The 20,094-nt window shown below is 44.8% G+C and overlaps 2 protein-coding genes across 5 annotated transcripts in view; one reads left to right on the top strand and one right to left on the bottom strand.

Moving 5' to 3' along the window:
- The first annotated feature begins 1,938 nt into the window (after nt 1-1,938).
- LOC118503515 (UNC93-like protein) lies at nt 1,939-4,098 on the top strand. The gene is made up of 7 exons (XM_036036867.1): nt 1,939-2,368; nt 2,433-2,725; nt 2,802-3,033; nt 3,102-3,261; nt 3,337-3,601; nt 3,671-3,833; nt 3,904-4,098. Exons 1-7 carry the CDS (start codon nt 2,115-2,117, stop codon nt 3,995-3,997), a joined length of 1,461 nt encoding a protein of 486 aa, XP_035892760.1. The 5' UTR covers nt 1,939-2,114; the 3' UTR covers nt 3,998-4,098.
- Nucleotides 4,099-4,377: 279 nt separating this feature from the next.
- The window catches only part of LOC118507399 (POU domain, class 6, transcription factor 2), a 52,053-nt gene continuing 36,336 nt past the window's right edge, over nt 4,378-20,094 (bottom strand). For 2 of the 4 annotated variants that reach the window (XM_036045856.1, XM_036045853.1), the window contains 9 exons: nt 11,404-11,638; nt 11,034-11,312; nt 10,167-10,959; nt 9,642-10,099; nt 8,485-8,665; nt 7,829-7,885; nt 6,594-6,677; nt 6,264-6,412; nt 4,378-6,198 (listed from right to left, as the gene is read on the bottom strand). In XM_036045856.1, the coding sequence (XP_035901749.1) occupies nt 6,062-6,198; nt 6,264-6,412; nt 6,594-6,677; nt 7,829-7,885; nt 8,485-8,665; nt 9,642-10,099; nt 10,167-10,959; nt 11,034-11,312; nt 11,404-11,506 (2,241 nt within the window). In that variant the 5' untranslated portion in view covers nt 11,507-11,638 and the 3' untranslated portion in view covers nt 4,378-6,061. The remainder of the gene's footprint in view (nt 6,199-6,263; nt 6,413-6,593; nt 6,678-7,828; nt 7,886-8,484; nt 8,666-9,641; nt 10,100-10,166; nt 10,960-11,033; nt 11,313-11,403; nt 11,639-20,094) is intronic. The other 2 variants (XM_036045854.1, XM_036045855.1) reach the window with 2 other exon arrangements.

The raw sequence follows: 20,094 nt of genomic DNA, 5'->3' as shown, positions 1-20,094 counted from the left end.
ACCAGGAAACACTTTACAGTTCGATCAGTGCTGGCAATAAATTCTTGCAGATCAACCATATCGAATCACACTTTGAGAATGTATTTGCGGGGAGTTTAATTTTAGAAATCAGAGTATTGTTGGAAAGATAAAATTGTAGAGTATGTTGGAATTTTGAACATAATAATAAGCTTCTTTTTATCACAAATTTTATTTAAAAAGAATATTTTTTTATCAAAGGCTAACACAACTTTTGAGAGAAGTATAACCCATGACAAATTGTATCCTCCGTAACGAAAAACCCCATCCATGTTGCCAAGTTAGCGCCATCACCATCAACGATAATAAATGTGTATCATCATCCAAATATAATTGGAAAGGAATTGCAGTTGGATTAGTGAGGCATTTGCACCATTCCTAAACCACCAGCACCATGCAATCTCATCCTCATAAACCACCCTCGTTAGGTTTGGCCACTTTGGCACTACATTTACATCGGTGTGGATAATATTTGGTGATATTTTGATCCCTGCCGATGGGTAGGGCGTCTGTGTCTCAACAAAGACATCCGGCCCTTCCGTCAGCCACGCATGATACATTAATCTTGCCGTCCTCACGGCCGGAGGTTTGGACAATTCCTGTGGTAAGGTTAATGCAGAATTATTCACGCAAAGCGGCATAACGCACGAAACAAGAGAAATGTTTTGGCCGCGCACGTGTCTGAGGCTTTCCGGGCCGTTTCCGGGGATGACGTCAAGCGTTGGCGTTGGGTGGAATGGATGCCGAAGAAGGAAAGAAGGTTTGCCGTTGCCGATGTTAGCACTTCCTGCCTTTTTTTTTTTGCAATGTCGGCTTTCGACGCCACATCCGATCGGTGATGTTGCACGACATTAGCCATGGTGTTGAGCTGTCGAGTGATCGGGTTTGGTTTGGCATAAGTTTTGGAAGTTTTTGCTAAAATAAAGGATAATGTTTATGTTTTTGTATGTTTCTAACTGACGCAGGAATATTTCTTAGCACTCATAGAATAACCGTGGACTACATCAAACTATTCCTTCTTGCTTGATTAAACGAAAAGTGGTTGAGTTCCGGCATTTTACTTAAATTACGAAAATCTTCCGATGCATTGTCTTACGATGAAGAAAATATTAATTAATCGATAGTTGTTCACTTCTTCATGCCATAAGAGCCTAGAAACTGTTAAAATGTTTCGACAGATTTTACAACTAATTACAGTGCTGCAAGTAACATAGCATAAAACGCGTGAATATGTATGTTTTCAACCAATTGTTTATGCTGCGAAGTGGGCGTGGCTTTCGTTGATGTGCCATATGATGTGCTTTTAACTCCCATCACAAGAGGGCGCTGTACGATAAGGTAAACAAGGGTTGTTCCAATCGACCGGGAGCGTCTTTTTTTGTAAGATTTCCCTGTAAGGTGATTCAATAATGGTGTAAGAAGTATTTAATGAACGTTATAATATGCATTTAATTAGCACCATTAATCATTTGCGTTAGAGTTCTAATTATTCCGATCGCTAACGGGACATTCAAGGTAGTGTTCCTGCTTTAAGTGATGCAAAAAATGTAATTAAAGCGACATCGATCTCGTGCAACCTTATAAACGACACCGTAAGGAAGTATCCGAACGATCTTGAGCCGACTCATTAATTCAATCGTATTCTCAGTCGCGACACCGGTCGATCCGCGTTCCCGAACATTTACCTGTTTTAGAATACATTTTAATTCTTCGTCATCCCTCTCCATCCCCACGGCGACTTCGAATATAGCACGAATTTGTACGACCGGATTAGTAAAAGTCAAACTACCCGGCATGACCTTGTCTCGTTGTAGCAGAGTGAGCTTCAGAGCGACCGATTGTAAGATTCGTGCCAAAGGCCTGTCGTCGGGCTTGGACCACAAAAACCGGCCGAGAAGTTTTAGAAACCTGTTTTAATCAGTTGCATAACGTAGGCGAGCACAGACCCCGGACATCGAGAAGGGAGAACTCTGACGTTCAGTGTGATCTTAACGCTGCCTCCGGTTGGGCGCTAATTGGTGTGATTGAGCTCGTGTGTTCGCGGCTTGTTAGTGGGTGGTGTTGTTTACGTTTTGTTGTTTTTGTGCCGGTAAACAATGCAGGAAGGAGTTGCGACAGACAGTGTTGCGCTGGAAGCGATCGAGAAGTTGGGTCCTCGGGAAAAATGGCGCATTGTGAAGAATATTGCAGTGCTGGGAATTGCATTCATGATTCACTTTACGGCGTTCCATGGGACGTCGAATCTTCAGAGCTCGCTGCACAGTGATGGGTCCTTGGGAGCGTACACGTTGGCCTGCATCTATGGATCGTTAATTGTGTCCAACCTGTTCCTACCGGTGTTGGTGATAAGGTGAAGAACGGCCATGGCGAATTTTTGAAGTCATATTGAAGATGGGAAAATCTGTTCTTCACAGGCTACTGGGTTGCAAGTGGACGATCGTGGTGTCTTTCGTCGCCTACATGCCCTACATCGCGGCCCAGTTTTATCCCTCATTTGCCACACTCATACCGAGTGGTCTGGCCGTAGGGTTCGGCGGTGGACCGCTCTGGTGTGCCAAGTGTACCTACCTCTCCATCATAGCGGAAGCCTTCAGTATCGCCACCCGACGTAAAGTCCGCACCGACTACTTGATCGTGAAGTTCTTCAGCCTATTCTTCGTGTTCTACCAGCTGGCGCAAGTGTTGGGCAATTTGATATCATTCACCGGTACGTGCGCTCATTCCCTGCGTGATTGCCTTGAGCCAAATTGGTACGCCATGTAAATCCCGCTCTCTTTTTGCAGTACTTTCCTACGGAGAGGCTGACTCGGCAGTGAATGGTACAATTGAATCGAGCGTTAACATATCGGTCACCTGTGGGGCGAACTATGCGGCACCAATTCACCAAGAGGCACAGAGTGCAATCGACCTAAAGAGACCCGAACCGGAGCAGGTGAACCGGCTGACCGGGATCTTCCTAGCGTGCATGGTGGCGGCTTCTGTTTCGGTCGCTTTAGGTGTTGATTCCCTTAAAAGGTAAGGACACCCTAGCACGAAAAGTATGATATCAACTCTGAGTATAGTCTTTCCCGTGTTTGATGTAGGTACAGCATGGTTCGCAAAACTCCCGGGAATAATATATCTGGCATGAACACACTCGTCATCACCTTGCGGCAGCTTAGTCACAAGTATCAGCTACTACTCCTGCCAATTGTATCGTTTATCGGTATAGAGCAAGCGTTTATCACGGCTGACTTTACGAAGGTAATAGTAGTACATGAGCTCATCCCTAACAATCAACATTGACGGCGAGATCTCGTAATCTTCGATTCGTTGCAGTCGTTTGTGGCCTGTGGGCTTGGCATCAGTTACATCGGTTACGCGATGATAAGCTTCGGGCTGGCGAATACTCTCGCTGCTGCCTGCACGCCATACGTCACGAAGCATCTGGGCCGCCGGATGCTAATTCTGGTGACGTACGTTTTTCATGCGGCTCTGATCGTGTTCATGCTGCTCTGGACTCCGACGAACGAGTACTACAAGTATTCCATAATCGTCGCCTGTTGGGGGTTGGCCGATGGAGTCTGGTTGATTCAAATTAATTGTAAGAAAAGCCACCATAAGTTGTGTTAAGAAGGGCGTTATTGGACTGTTTTCCCGTTTTTCGTTGCAGCTCTAAGCGGTATTCTGTTCCCGGGAAATGAAGAGGCTGCGTTCAGCAACTTCCGTTTGTGGGAAGCGTGCGGTTCCGTTATAATGTACTCAGCCAGTTCGTTTTTCCCGACCTTCCACAAGCTGCTGTTTGTGCTGGGAATGATGACTGTGGGCACAATAGGGTAAGAATTAATAGTTTATGTAGTGTTTCCTGATCAATTACAATGATTGTTTTCTTTGCTTCAATCACAGCTACGGAACGATAGAGCTTATGGAGTACCGAGCGAAACGAATCGATCCGGAAAAGAACTTTGAAGTCGTTAGTCAAGAGCCACAAGACAGTTAAAATGCGATACAGTATTAAAATACCATGAATATCTCAAAATTGTTCCTGTTTTTCGCTTTAGAACGCACAGAAAATAATAAAGCAAATGTTTAGATGAGAAACATACCGTAATTCTTTACTTGTAGCATAACTGGCTGCGTACGTGTAAGACGGATGCAGCCAATCGATTTGAATTTCGGCGGACGCAGCCGTTTGCTATAAAATATCATACATTCAAATTTTAGAACGCTTGTCTGATGGATTTTGTTTGCAAAACGCTGCATATTCATTGTTGCTTGGCTATTGTTTTTTTAAAATTCAATAATTCTTTCAAACACCAATCCGCTCCTTTAAAATTATACATTACACCACCAACAACTTCACGAGAATTTTACAAAATGTTGCTTGCAAAATGTATTTTCTTAGTTGTTGTGTTTTTTTTGTGTTGTTTTTACTTATTTACTCTCGGTTTACAGGGTTTACCTTAAATATTACATTATAACGCTCGACTTGATATGACGACCCGCCCAATGACTGTTGCTGTGTTTGTGTGTTTGTTTGCCAGTTTTTACACGGATTACACTGCCTCGTTACCTTGACAACACGACACGACGGATAATAATGAGCTGTACCACGATCTTTCTCTCTCTCTCTGTATCTCGTCCTCTCTCTCTCTCCTCGATTTGTCTGTGTGTGTGGCTGTGCCTCTGGGGGATTTTACTTGTTCCTTTATTTCAAACTTTTGTAATAGAATTAAATGCATTGGTTTTTTGTTTACTCGTTACTCATCTTTCTGTCTAAACATTCCAGCGCTTTATGTTTTGCTTTCGGATGTGATGTCTTTTTGAATCGGTTATAGTTTTCTTCCTCTTGTTTCCTGTTTGAGATTGTGTAATTCACGTCTTAATAGTATAAGGTGCTTATAGCTTTGTCTCTCGTTCTATGATGTGCTTTGTGTTCTTTGCCTGCTTCCTTGTGGAGTTCGTTCCTTTATTCTATTTGACACAGTTTTGTTCTTTTCCTACCAACAGATATAGATTCTTCGCGTTGCATGAGTTTGCAGGGACAAACGTTAATGTTTTCAACATAAATCCATACATTTACATCTTCATCTCTAAGCTTCTCGTGTGATGGACTGTCGGTTTTACAATAAACACTGGCTTTTGCTGACTACATAAATGCCTCTCTTTCTATCTGTTTCAACAAAAAAGTTTGCTGGCATAAAGTAATACACACATGTAGGTGATGAGGAGCTGGCTGCTTGTACAATCTGTGCTGTTGAGAGGTATAGGAAACAAACTGCAAAACGTTCTGTAAACGTCTTCTGGATCTGGACTTTCTGCTCTGCTTTGTTTGTGTAACGGCTTGTCTTTTTATATAATTATTACACACTCATGGCTATGGTTGGATTTACGTGTACAGTGGTCTGAAGAAGTATTTTACAACGATCGCTAATTTTGATGTATTCCTGTAATGTAACATGTCCGATGTGATGTCCTCTTCGCATGAGTTAGAGAAGGATCAGTTGAGTTTTGCTTAAGGACTCTGCGGGTAGTTTCAGTGGATGCAGTGGTTTTGCCTGTTTCATTCTTGTGTCTGTGTGCTGGTTGTCTTACTATAAAGATTAGGAACTTTGGTTTCACGAGTTCACACAAGATGCGAAGCAATTATACGAAAAAAGGAGAGCTTTTGCTAAACCGAAACCTATCTTGAAAGGGTGGTTTTGAGGGTTTCTGTTTGGAAACTAACACGGAAAGCGGTAGAGAATGAGCAGACTCGGAAGATTTAAACAAGTCTTGCTATCCATCCCGAATACCTTTGTTCAGCAGTGCAAAGCTACTGTTTTGTCAGGGTGAGGGGTCGTCGACAAGAAAGTAACTAACGAAAAGAGAAGAAAAAACAATTCCTTCCTCCACAAATCTCCACAATTAGATCGTACGTCCTAGTATCATGCTACGTATCCTACATATGTATACATACTCAATATCGGAATGGCACCTTACGTTATATGGCTATGGTTCGCGATCGAAGTCGCGTTCGTTCGACTCCCACCATCCGTCGTCCGCAAAGGATGTTGACGCGGGTTTAAGTATTCTCCATCTTGAAGCTCTTGGACATCATCCGCACGGTGTTCTTGAGCGCTTGGCGTTTGTTGCAGAACCAGATGCGTATAACTTCCCGCTCGTAACCGAGCTGATGGGCTAGGCCGGTTATTTCAGTTCCTGAAAAATAGATTAAGTCGTTTAGCTGGACTGCTGGAAGGCTTAAGGCATCTCGCGCCACCTACCGGAAGGATGTGTGTTCCGTTCAAAGTGACCGTTCAGCAGCTCGAGCGCTTGCGGCGTAAAGGATGTCCTTCGTTTCCGCTTCTTGGACGGTTCCACACCGATAAAGTCTGGCACGTGGTTTTGGCCCGATTTGTACCTAGACGAATGACTGAACGGGTTTTACAATCGGAAAACGAAAGTCGAGACATTCGGCATATTGAAAAAAGAAGAGGAAAAGCGTGCATTAAACGGATGAAACGGTCTTGGTACTTCTAGGTGCACAGCGTGCATTCAGGTGCAATATCGCAACACTACCAACTCTCGCTACCAAAAACCTCTGTTGGTCTTACCTTTCCTCCGCTTCCTTCATCCAGCGCTCGAGCACAGGTTTAATTTTTTGTGCGCTTTTGGGTGTAATGTCTAACTTTTCAAACCTGTTCCCGGGCGATGTGAGTGTGTTTTTGTGTATGTGTGTGTGTGTAGGTGAAGAGAAAAGAAGGAAAATAAGAATAAAAACAAGATGTACTTATAGAAAATGAAATTGAAGTGGAAAATCAAACAAAACCATAACATACCATAACCGTACACAGTATATACCCTAGTGTTCATACTCTAAAGCCAATCAAGAATCAAGAAAACGGAGCAAAAAGGAGCGGGGCAATATGAGAAGGAAGAGTAAGAGAGGATCATATGAGCAGAGGAAGAAAAGGTATGAAAGATTGCCAGGACATTGATCAAAAATTTGCAAAAACAATGTTTGCCTTTTTTTTGTTACTGTTGATAGTAAACTTTTTAGAAACGAACTAAGCAATACATAAAGTTAAAGTTACAAAAGTAAACAATGAAAAAAAGGGGAAAAAGAAGATAAATAATCAATTTACAAGCCAATTACAAAACGATAAACACAAAACAAAAAATCACAAAAAATAAATTGAAAAAACGAAAGTGAATAAAACAAAAAGGGGAAACGCTTACCTCTGGTTAGAATGTACAAATACGAAGGTAAAAGTATCAACATGTATGTAAAAACAATTACCAAACACTTTTTCTAGCAGAGTAAAAACCACAAACACACACACACATGGAAAAGAATGGAATTGTTGTTTTTCTTCTCTACTTCTTAATCATTTCCAATTGCTTAACAACCCCAGAAGGACAGTTTGAACTCGATTGACGATTGATGGTCTAAAATTAAACCCCATTGTGTCCGGTTTGATTTACGCTCATTAAAATGTTAATGGTTTTTAATTTCGTTCGTTTAAACTGAATGGAATGCTGGAGATTGGGGAGAGGACCAGACACAGTTGGGGTGAAAAGGGGTAACGGGGGGTGTAGTAGATCTTTCTTACCTTACATGTTGTATGTGGGTTTGTGTGCGCTTGTTAGTGTGTTTCCAATAATTTCTAGCTAACATGCTTAACTACATTTACAAAATAGTTGGGCTAAGATCGCTGAAGCCAATTGAACCGAAAACAGTGCGTTGATAGGTAAGGAGCAAGTGTAATATGTACAGAACGGAATGAAAAACCAAGAGCTAGAAGAACACAATATTGCTACCATAGTTGATATCTCAATTCATACATACATTTGCTGCTGCTGCGATGAAAGTTGCGCTGCACAGTACATCTGGGCGGCTAGTGCGCTGGTTTTTGGCGAGTAGATGTGTACCATTTGTGTTCATGATTGTGTGAAAGAGTGTGTGCGTGTGTGTATATATTTGTGTGTCCGGAGCGCATTCGGAGCGTTGTTGTTGTAGGGCAGGAATTGGCAACATCACAGTTGGTTTGATTGTGTTTTTAGATTTTTGTTTTGTTTTGTTGTAGCAAACAGAAAGGAAAACCCAAAGATAAAGGAAGAAACAATGTGAAAGAAGAAACAAACGATAAGTACATTGAAAACGGAAACTAGTGCGTTGCCAAGAGCCAACAGGCCTGCGTCTGGTTGATCTTTGTCCGCACGCAATGGCGCGAAACGAACCAATGTCCTGGCAACGACGTGTGCTTGTGTCAAACCGTCGGTTGGGTTTGGTTATCGGGAGGAGTTAATTTAGCATAACACTAGCTTAGCTTGTCTTGAGCAAGTAGTAGTTAAGTAGCTATAGAAGACTCTGACATCTCTATATCTTTATAGCAAAGTTCATGTTTGTCTCCAAAAGTTTCTAATTATTTCCTTTATTGCTTAAATAAACGATAGCTCTCAACTTTTTGGGCTAGAAATTAGCTCGATAAAACAGTGAATTACCTGCAGATGGCACTCTGGCTGTAAGCGGGTCCCTCAGTAACGGACAGCGCCTGACCGACCTGGGTTTGCGTGAGCCCGAGCGACAGTCGCCGCAGTTTGAACGCCTTGGCGAACTCCTTGATGTCGTCCAGATCGATACCGTCCACCACGTTGCAATTAGTTTGATTGATTGTTAACTCATCTGCAGGCCCCACGAGAACGGGAGTGAGAGGCAAGAGAGAGAGAGAGAAAGAGGGAGAGAGAAAGAGAGAGAGAGTGAGGGAAAGAAAATTAAACCAATATAGCACTTGGAACTCGGAACGGCTCGGACCGAGGAGGCTGTGAACTGGGGCAACAAGGCTGGGGCCCGAAGAGATATTATTATTGAACTCGCGTTATTGGCAAGATGGCCGGGCAGGAAGCACAGACCCTGCCGCATCTACTCACTGACATCACATCAGCGACCGTTAATGTCAACCGCCCTGTGCTTCCCATGCGACGGTGTGGTGGCCACCGAGCAACAAATGTTCTACAATCATGTATAATGTAAAAGACGCTCGACCCGACGCTCGACGTGTATGTGTGTGAGTGGACTGCCGCCCGAAAGTACCAGGAACGCGACTAATAAAGCACATTAAGGGAAATGTTTAGCGTAAATTAAGCGTTAATAAAGAATGTCAAATTAATTGACTCGAAGAACGGGGCTAGAGCTCTGGGCCCAGGGAGAAGCCAAGAATAACAGAAGCTGGGCTGATGAAGAATTGAACACGAAATGACATATGCTTTGGTCGGTCTTCCCCATGGTGCATGAGGGTATCTGGGTTTGGTTTTATGAACACAAAGAGCAACTAAATCTTTCTTTTAAAACCCAACTCAAACGAACCGAAGTGAAGTAAATTGTAGAGGGGTTAGGGTAATATCAAGTGGATTCCGAACAATAATGAGAGAACCGATCGAGATTGGCTCGCGATCGTGGTGGTAAAAATTCAGTTTGATGACGTCGGTTGTCCGCCTTGTGATTAAGATTGATTGTGAACAGATACAGACGATTTTCGCCCAATTGAGCGTCGCCGAAACGCATTTTAAATAATAAAACAGTTTGGAGAACATTTAAAGAGAGAGACAGAGAGTAGCAGATAGGGACAGCTAAAATCAGAAGAACTAAACCTTTGGCTTACTTGGATGCTCTTCCAGAAACTCGTGATTCGAGGCCTCATCGTCGTCATCGTCGCTGTGCGATAATCTGCCGGCGGACCCAGCAGGACTCAGTTTGGGCGGTGGCGTGCTGGTTGCACTGTGATGTGGTCGCTTCTGAAGTTGATGTACGGCCGTGCTGCCGCTACTGCCGACGGTGGATGGTTTGTCTAGCTCCAGGTCGTCAACCGATGGTGCTCGGTGATGCTGCTGCTGCTGCTGCTGATGTTGCTCTATCAGCTCCAGATCGCAGGACCCGGGTCTACCGGTCGATCCTGGTGCAGATGGTCCAGAGGAGGAGTGATTGTGGAGCGGTGAGACGGACGAGTGGGGATGAGTAGACGATTGTTCCTTGGGTAGAGCTAGACCGGAGCTAGACGACCCGGCAGGCGATAGCTTCGATTTGGATGCGATCAGATCGCTGCCACTCGGTAGACCAAGTCTGATAAGTAATCCAAACACATCCAACGATCAAGATGAGAATTACTGCGCCTGTAAAGCACACATACCTGTTGATTGCACTGTCCGAGGGAGACCGAGGGCTCGTTGCACTGATGGCACCGCCGGGAACGTTCACCTGCAGATGTCCGTTACTAGAGTGGCCACTACTGCTGCCCGGAGTGGTGCAGTTCAGGGTGGCCGGCGGAGAAAGGGTACGCTTCATCGGTATCGATTTCTCGTAAGGTGAGGACGAACAGGAAGCATAACTAGCGGGCCGGCTGAGCGTTGACACTGGCGGAGAAGACGTGGCCAGTGAGATCCGCTTCGGAGAGTCACCGGATTGTAGCTTCGTCCGATGCTGGATGTCAGGCGTCATGCGACCACCTGTCGCATGTCCGAGAGAGTTAGAGGCGGTGGAGGACGACAACGAGTGACTGGATTGCCGGTGGGTATCGTGGGGCAGACAGCTCGAACCGGAAGCCGAAGTGGCCGACGAGGACGAGGTGGAGTTTGGCTTAAACTTCACATCTCCAAGGTGATGGTGATGATGGTGGTGATGGTTGGCGTAGTGCAAACCTTTGGGGGAATGTTGTTGCGATTGCTGCAGGGAATGTCCTCCCGCGGATGCGAGCAATTGCGTCGAAAGCAACCCAGAGCTGGAGGATCCCGTAGCATCGCGGGGAGTCACAAAAAGGCCACCGCTAGCGGCGGCAGCAGCAGCGGCCGCTTGAGCCGCCTGTGAGCTAAGCGTTTCGCTGAGTGAATTGTTAAAGTTCAACGACTGCAGCAGGGCTTCACTGCTCATGTTCGATATCACCTGCTGGCCGACCGGGATCGTGAGGATCGTTTGGGTGGCAATACCTGGCAAAGACAGTAGTAGGACTTTCCTTTACCAGACTGTCCCACCGTTTCGGAGCTCCGCAAACAAAACTTACCTTGAGACGTCGGTATGAGCAACTGGGCACCTTGGATTCCTTGCATAATCTGTCCCGACGCCAACAGCAGCTGTGGCATCTGAGGTGCGGCCGCCGCAATTGGTGCCGCCGGCCCTAACCCCAATACCTGCGGGCTGTGATTTTGACCCGACAAGCTCAGGTTGAGTGGCGAATTCCCCAGCAGAGGAGACGTCGGGAGTCCCAGGCTCGGGCCTAACACGCTCGCCCCCGTTAGCTGTGCTAGACTCTGAAGTTTCTGTAGATTTAACATGTCTTGCACTGGAAGAAAACACGTCCCGGGGGTGTGTTAGTTTGACCTTTGCTCCATCTTTTCTGCAGAAAGAGGGGATGGCGTTCGATATGTACTCACTAGTTCCATTAAGGTGTACTTGGGCGGCAGCCACGGCAGCGGCGGCGGCAGCTGCTGTCGTCGAGGTCGCACTCGGACCGGTGGGCATCGAGAGTGGTGACATCTTGTCCTGGGCGGTACGCAGGATTCCGGCCGGTTTGTTGCTGCTATTACTACACCGGCCGTCTAGATCGGTTGAGGTCGGGCTCAGAAATGGACTGTTCGACCGGCTACAGTGATCGCTTCGTCTTCTATTCTGTTAAGTAGAAAAGAGAGAAAAAAAATGTTAAAAATTCTTTAGATCTATTAACAAAACATGTCTCCATTCTGACATGTGAAATGATATCATAAATTGGTACAAACATAAAGGATAAAACAATTATATATTAAATCTATGCCAGATTTCGCATTTATCCTAAGACTCGACATTTGCACATAATGTACACTAATACGAGGTGAGTGAGAATTAAAAAAAGAGCAGTACTGGCGCTTGACAGATGTCTCTGATTTGCGACTTGCGCGGATGAAGGCGGGACTAAATATTTTTGCAATAGAGAGAAGATAACCGCAGCAAAAAAAGGTGGTTCTTCAGAGATTTGAATTAAAAACGAACCTCACAATCATGAAGCTGGAGTGAATGTGCAAATTGCTCTTGTTGAAGACTTTATTTTTCATAATTTAAAAAATATTCTAAATTATGATGGGACCTTAATATTTTTCCAATTCGTGCGTTATTGAATAAAATTCTTGGGAAATTTTGGAGAAAAATTTCTAATGTCGATTAAAGCCGATTTCAAATCTAACATATGTGTTGTCGGACGTCGATAATTATTCGACGAAATATTATAGCATGCAAGAGACGGGGAACATCCCAAAAAAAATCCAGAAGTCGATTAATTTTTATTTTAACCACCCTCGAAACAGGGAGAAAAAATCAACCTCCCCCGAAAAGCGTACACAAAGTGCCATATTTGGTTAACACCGGGACGCCGGGTGCCAAATTTTACCCCGAAGGCACAACAGGATTCGGATCCACCGATCGGATGAACGGGTCTACCGGCCCAGAGGTGATGCGTGGAAATGAAGGAAAATCTGCAATCAAACGTCAGCGAGCAAACACTCATTTGCAGTGAGGGAAAAATGGACCGAATGGTCGGTAGCGGGTTCGATGCGATAATATTATTGACACACCTCAGACTCACGCGCCCGGCACCCTTCTTGTGCTCTGTTAGAAAAAAATGTGCGGAGAAAAAACATTTTCCAGCACATACACACACACACACCTAGAAGCACATGTTTATCGACCTTAGTTAGTGATGAGTTGATTTTTAACTTCAGCGCGTCCGCCACGTCCTCATGAACCTCCAGGGCGGTTTTTGCTCCATGCCTACCAACCTCCAACTTCTCCTCCCTCCTCATCCTCCTCCCATGGCACCCACACGCGAATGCTCGGATGACGATGGTCCAATCTATTTTAATTATTTCACCAAATTAATGAACGAACTGGCCCGGGATCGACCGACCGGGGCCAGTTGAAGTGAACGAACGGCTCGAGAGCCGCTATGTCCAGCGGCAGCATTATTAAGTCTCCGGTGCCGGTCTCGTCCCTTTTCCCTGCTCAATCAACCCCCTCCCCCTCGGAAGCATGTACATGTATGTGTGTGTGCCTGTATGTGAGTGTGAATATGGGGATAATTTTGCTTCCAGTTTTTTTTTTGTTGCAAATTTGCGATATTCTTTTTTTGTCTTTACCAGACCTCGGGCTTTTCTTTCGCTTCGCGTACCGCTTCACGGAAGAGGGGTTGAAATGCAGGAACTTAAGCCGCCCCAGCTGTACTGGACGGGCTGGGTTTCTATTGCAAGGATACAGCAACAGCGCACACACAAAAACAAGGACGACCAAGCAGACCTGCCTAGATGCATCGCTCGGATTGCAAAACATCGATAAGTTGCCGATGTAATGAGGTGGGGAGGGAGGGACGATGGGGTTGGTGCACATGGAAGGACGATGATTGCCTTCAAGGGGTGGACATGTGTGTGTGTGTGTGTGTATGCATGTTTGTGTAAAATATTTTCGAACCTAGCAAGCGCCTAGAGAAATATGATTATCGTCGGTATGGCGAGAAATTCAAACAACCCTCTGAGTGAGAGAGAGAGAGAGAGAGAAAGCGAGAAAGATAAGGGTGCTTTTTTGCGTTCGTGTAACACCACCCATATCTCCCTCCCCCCAGCACCCACCCAGCCAGAGAGCTGTCTTTACTGCGAGTCAGGAATCATGATTACTCGCCGTATGCTCTCTGACGATTTTCGTTCTGGATCGTTGTCCCTGCCTTTTGCGACGTGGTGGAGTGGGTGGGATAAAGGAGAGGTGGGGAAACCTGCACTGCCCTTATACCTATCGGCGGTATATTGATGAACGATGAGGGGACGCGAAATTCCCCCGTCCCTTACCCCGCCTAATGTCCACCTCCACCCCGATTAACCCAGATGGACTGTGTCCATCCATGGACTAGGAAATGAGGTAAGCTTCGAAAAGATCAGCGCATTGGAACGAGTGAGAAAGCGAAATAGAGAGAGAAAGAGAGGGCGATGAAGAGCAGTAGATGTAAGGGAAAGAACCCTCTCGCAACACCCAGCTCCAGCTTACACCTGTCTCACCCTTATCCAGTCGCATAATAATCGCCATAATGATATAAGGCGTGGGTGTTTTAAATTCAGTTACCATACGTCTCTCTTCCAATATGCGCGATGTGTGTAGATTTTTATTTTCTCCACTTTTTTTGTGCCTCGTCCTTCACCGCCCTCTCCCTCTTCTCCACCTCTCACACCATATGTCTCGCCCTGTAAAGTAAAGCTCACCCACAAGCTAGAACACGAACGAGGAGATGAGTCGATGTTGATGTTGATTACGATCAACAATAAAGTTGAAGCCGGGCTCTAGGTCTTCATCGTACACTTCGTTCGCCGTGTACGTTCGTTGGCTTGGTGATTTGGGGGTTTTGCGAGGCAAAGGGGGTGGGGTGGAAAAGGAAAACTGGACGCGCGAAATTACGCGCGCACATTGAAGGCAATTGCGACGGGCGAGTGTACAAAGCGTACACCAGGAGGCGAGTTCGTTTATGCAAAAACGGTACGAACGATACCCCGAGTCACGGGGAAAGTAAAGGAGAAAATAAAAACTGTGGGAAGGAAGAAAAAAAAAAGAGATTGTCGTACATTATAGTACACAGGAGGGGAAAGAATAATCATTTTGCTGGTGCAGGAAAAATTCAAATGAGTAAATTAACCCTTCATTGAGGATTGGAGAATACTCAAGTAGATGGCGATATTTTGTACATGTTTTGACTTTTTACGATTCAAACTCTAGCTTTTAATGCGACAAATCTTATTATGCGCGATGTAAAGGTTTCGATCCACCCATTGGAACTGTTTAATCGCTCAGAAGAATGTTTCAAGTGAATAGTGGAATAGTGGAGAAGTCCACTGTGGCTCTTTTTGTCACATAATATGACAAAATATGTCAACAAAGTGTTCAACTTAAACCACATTTATCGCTCAAAACTTTAGCAAATATGTGAGGATGCATTATTGTGTTCAATAAATCCAAGTAGCATTATCTCCGACGTCAGTTACTCGAATGTTGGACAGCAGCTCTTTAAAAAAAGTTTTCTAAATAAAGAACCTCCCATGATAGACCGATAGACATCAGTGATAAATTCTAAGCCAGGAAATTGGTGAGCTTTCAACGACTTAAATCAATCAACAAATCAATCGTCCAAAAGTGAACCGTTTTTAGTTAGATTGAATGTTTCAATCGAGCATCACTTGAGGGTTAAGAAGAACAAAAAAAAAGGCCTCTCCATACGGCCATATTTCCTCGGCCCATTGGGAAAACAGGGCGCGAACGAGGACGCGATTTACCTTCCCCGAAGCCGATGGGTGATGGCGAGTTTGTGACATTCGTTTGTACGCTGCCGGGCCCGTTCGATGCGACTGCGGACGACGATAGACGATGATGGTTAGACGTACCCAGCCCAGCAGCCCAGCAAATGACCAGATGTCGGACGGACATCGCGGACATCGTTGTCGCGAAATAGACCCTCGCGCTCCTCTTGCGCACTTCCCTTCCAGCGATCACAAAACGAGGAGAAAACTCAATCCAATATGTGTTGTTCCTCGCCACAGTGGACAGACGAAGACGATAGCAGAAGTAAAAAAAACAACCCGTTGACAGGACACGTCCCACCCACCAGACCAGGGTGGCAAGGTGTGTTTGGAAGTAGAGGACGAATTTGACTTTTTCATTCCATCAAGGGTGCTGGAATGGCCACCTCGTGCACGTTCCCCTCCTAGTGCCTCCCGTGGCTCGTCCCACTGCTCATAATGTGTGCAATGCTAATGCTTTATTACGTTGACTGCCTTTTCCCTTCTGTTTTCCCTCTTTTCCCACCGCTGCAGCATTTTTCCCTCCTTTGTATTTTTTTCGCGTTCGTTGCTTAAACGCGCTTCTCATCCTGGCTGTTGCGTGTGTGGGGACAGTTTTTGAAATGAAAAACGCAGGACCCACACACAGAGGCACACAGACACGTTACAGAAATGAAGCGTTTGCGCGAACTTTACGCGACCATCAAACTCCAACAAAGAGGGTGATATGGTCAGGTGTTTGTGTGTGAGTGTGAGAAAAGGGGGTGCATAGCAAATCACTTCATCCTCACACCCCACCCCACACACACACACACACAAACACGGGTGGTGCACTCCATCATGGTCCCAAAACGACTTAGTCCCGATAGGAACGATGTTGTAAAATGCAATATGGATGGAGCACGATTTCTCACACCACCTCATTGGGTCATTGGAGTCTCCAGGACACCAATGGGTGCGCTCCAAAAAAAATCTCCCATACGTGTGTGTATGTGTGTAAATAATAACACGAAAAAAATAATAATATCGTCAGTCTCTTATGCTTGTGTCCTCATTCCGGCGCGCACATCGATTCTTCGCAATCGCATTTTCCATTTCCACCATATCCCTCTGTGTGTGTGTGTGTGTGTGTGTATGCGTGTTTGGGGATGCTTTGGGCTGTGCGAGAAAAATTCCACAAAACTAGCACGGACTGCTGCCACGTGGTTTTAGCTTCCTTCGCGCAAAGAGTTATGCGCGATGGTGTTTTAATTTATATCTGCCTTTCTGGTGCTGCTTTTTCCCCGGCTGTTTATTTGTTTGTTTGTATGTTTGTTGGTTGGTTGTTTTGTTGCTGGTAGAGCGTTACTTTATGCCAGATGCAAGATGGCGGAAAAGAGGGGGGAAGGGAGGACGATAGTGAGCAGGTGGATCGTAATTCCATTTTTTCCATAATTTCTTTTCGCCCTGTACTGGACCTGATCCACTTTCCAGTGTAAGCTTCGGACCGAGGAAAACTTTGCTCACTTGTGTATATTATTTCGGACTTTTATTTTTGTTTTTCCGGTCTCACTCATCCCTGCAACTCCATCGCACAGATTTTCATTCGATTTTCCTACACTCCCTGCAACGGGCGAATTTTTTATGCTCATATGTGTGTGTCCTTCGGCGTCGTGTCCATATTTCACGCCTGCAAAGGTGTGATTCGGACAAAATATTGCAGCCGTTATCAAATTTTCCCGTACTGCAGCTACCACCCCGAAGGAAAAGGGAGGGATGGTGGGTGGCTTAGAAGTTGTTTTCCACCGTGCGGAAGCTGCGACGTGTGTTCGCGAATATTGATGGCAGCTTAGATGGTCGTACCGGTGTGGGCAATCGTGTTGGAAGTTTGGCCATGTGTGTGTGTGTGTTTTTTTGCTCTGTTTGGGCCATTTTTTAGAAATGGGAACCTAAAATAAGATTTTTTGCTTCGCGTTTCGTTCGCGAGTCCTAAGTCCGTGCAATGCGCGAGTTTGATTGGATTGGGCGTAGCGGGATTTGGCTATTTTGCCACGTACATATTTTAACTTTTTTGCTTCCTCCATTTTGTTACCATTTTCCCCGTGGTCGTTCGTCGCACAGGATGCTTTGCATGAATTAATATCTTCGTTCGAAATTTGTGCGCGCCTGTAAAATGTAACATCGTTTGCATCGTTATGGGGATTGTGTGTGTGTGTGTGAGGAAGTCGTTTTTTTTGTTTTGCTATTTGTTGACCAGTTTGAATTTAGAGTATATAGCTGTTATACTGGTAGCACGATAAAGGGTGCCACATCATACACATTCTCGGCCGGGTTTTAGGTAGGTTGATCGTGTTTTATGGGGCACCGACATCATGTATCGTTCTTGCGCATGTTCTCCATTTATGAAACATTCGTAGCAGATTTCATGCAATTTATGCAGAACATTTTTAGGAAATGATCATTAAACGGAAACGGCATGAAATTTGCACGAAAGCTAGCTCTTCTTTGTTGTTGTGAAATAATTTAAATTAGTCTCGTTCTTTTAATTAAAGGAGTTAAAAAAATGTTCTCAGTGAAGCTAATACATTTTTAGATATATCTTCCACTTGGTAAAATTAAAATATCATAATGTGTTAAAATCTAGATCGCCTTCCCGTACGTAAAGCTGACTACTTTACTACGGGTAAAATTGAGTTACAGAAAGCCAGAAATGGCAGGCCGAGACCTCTCGAGGTTGTAGTGCCAAGGGAGAAGAAGAAGAATGTGTTTACTAACTTTTACCTACATCTATCATGAGTATGAAAAATATTAATGCTTTATCTTTTTACACAACGATTCCTGTGAGCTTTATTACTACAAAAAGATTAAGGATAATAGACTGGAAAAAAGGGAGGAAGTCATGGGGTCAATAATAATTGCAGGATGGGCCTGATTTGAAATAAATGATATTGAGGTTATTTTATTATTTTGTCATTTTTGTATTAGAAATTGGTTGACTGCTGAAGAATAATTGCATTATTTCATATGAAGCTTCGATTTAACAATATTGGAATAATGCTCAAAAATTACTCGAAATCGTTCTATAAGACTGAAAAATAACTAAAACTTAAACAAGTCCCACTAAGTATTCCCTCAATTGATTTATTCCCTTAAGTATCCCAAGTTTGTTTCATTAAATATAAACAATATATTGTTCCTCTCAAACGCTCAAAAATTTCACCCAAAATGGTGCTATAACAAAAAACATGAAATAACATTACCCGTTCAAACTGCTTGCACAAAGACTTCCGCGAATTGATTTACTGTAGCAGAGCTGAAGGATAACATTCGCTTTGCAACGCGAAAGAAAGGGAAAAATTAAATCGCATCTCATTGCCATCGGAGCTTTGGGGCTTGGGGTCGGGCGACCAGTTTCGACTGCTGCTGGTCCTTTGGATACTCGCATATATGTGTGCGTATGTCCAAACACTAGCCTCAACTACCCAGCCAGCTCCGGCCTTCAACCCTGCCGATGCAGGAGACCCAGGGACACACATCGTCGTTGTTGATCAGAATCGGTATTTTTTAGTCCGGGGTGGTTTGGACTTTCCGCGGACCACATAAAGAACGAGAAAATCAACTCAAAAACCATCCTCCCGAAAGCCAGAAAAAAAATATTGCAGGACCTCCTCGTCCTTCCAAGAGCAGCAACGGAAGCTGAGAAAACGAAAAACGAAAATCGCACACAACACACACACACATTGCATACACTCTCTGCGTCGGTTTTATTTTCTCACCACAAAAAGAAGTCGACGGCACCGAGTAGATACCGCCGATGCCCTTGCTTGCTGAGGATGGAAAATAAAAATCCGCGGCACGGCAGCCACACGGGGCTCTCGCTGTTGATATATTTGTGCAGTCCGCGCGTTTGTTATGTATTTTCTCGACGCTGGCATCCCTCCACCCCTCATCCTCCCACCCGGGGTGTGCATTCTCGCGTATCTCTCGCGGTCCCGAAAAAGAAAGCAAAACAAGAAATCGCGCACCCCGAACTTCTGAAAAGCTGTCCCGCTGGACATCGCGTCGCAGGACATTGCAGGACACATCACCAACGAAGGAAAAAAAAGCAGACTCCCATACATGGGGGGAGCGTGTTTGTGTGTGATTGGTGTGTTTGAACGTTAGAATTTCATCCCTTCCACCAACGGCTCCTTTCCCTCCCGCCCCTGGTATTTTCCAAGTCACAGGTTCGACGGTGCGACACTGGACGGTGCGACACACCAAGAGAGCAAAAAAATCGCTTTTCGGATGGAAAAGATGACCAATGCGATCGATTCGGGTGGCTGACGCGGATGAGGATGAGGAAAATGAGAGAGTTTGCATATTTTCCCGGCATTTTTCACCCCCTCGTCCCGATCACCCCACCCCCAAAATTCCTCCCCCTTATTCCAGTAGGAGAGCCAGCACTAGATGCGGTCGTTTGCAATGAGCTTTCCGCGAGCAACCGAGCATTTGGGGATTTTATACGTATGTGTGTGTGTGGGTGCTTGATTTTTTTCTGCATTATAGTTTGATGGAAAAAGGGGGTTGGGGTGGAAAGTCATAGAAAGGCGAGTAGGCGATATTTTTCTATATTTTCGTTTTCCGATCACCGAAAAAGTGCAAAGTTAAGCGCATGTGGGGTGGGTGGATGGTTGAAAAAATACATACAAAGAAGCGAGAAAAAACTGCAGCGAAAAAAAAAAACAACAAAAAACACATAACCAAACCGAAAAAAAAACATGAAAATGAGAAAAAGAAATTGAGTACGAATAGAAAAACATATTCAAA

The sequence above is a fragment of the Anopheles stephensi genome, chromosome 2 (genome assembly GCF_013141755.1).
Source record: "Anopheles stephensi strain Indian chromosome 2, UCI_ANSTEP_V1.0, whole genome shotgun sequence".
In the NCBI taxonomy this organism is placed as follows: domain Eukaryota; kingdom Metazoa; phylum Arthropoda; class Insecta; order Diptera; family Culicidae; genus Anopheles; species Anopheles stephensi.
The sequence above is the reverse complement of the archived record's forward strand: the minus strand, read 5'-3'. Positions and strand labels throughout refer to the sequence as shown.

Bases quoted from the DNA above. Each gene is read 5' to 3' on its own strand.
- LOC118503515 (XM_036036867.1), top strand. From the start codon at position 2,115: ATGCAGGAAGGAGTTGCGACAGACAGTGTTGCGCTGGAAGCGATCGAG. The intron at 3,262-3,336 runs GTAATAGTAGTA...GATTCGTTGCAG, and splicing joins TCACGGCTGACTTTACGAAG to TCGTTTGTGGCCTGTGGGCT. The intron at 3,602-3,670 runs GTAAGAAAAGCC...TTTTCGTTGCAG, and splicing joins CTGGTTGATTCAAATTAATT to CTCTAAGCGGTATTCTGTTC.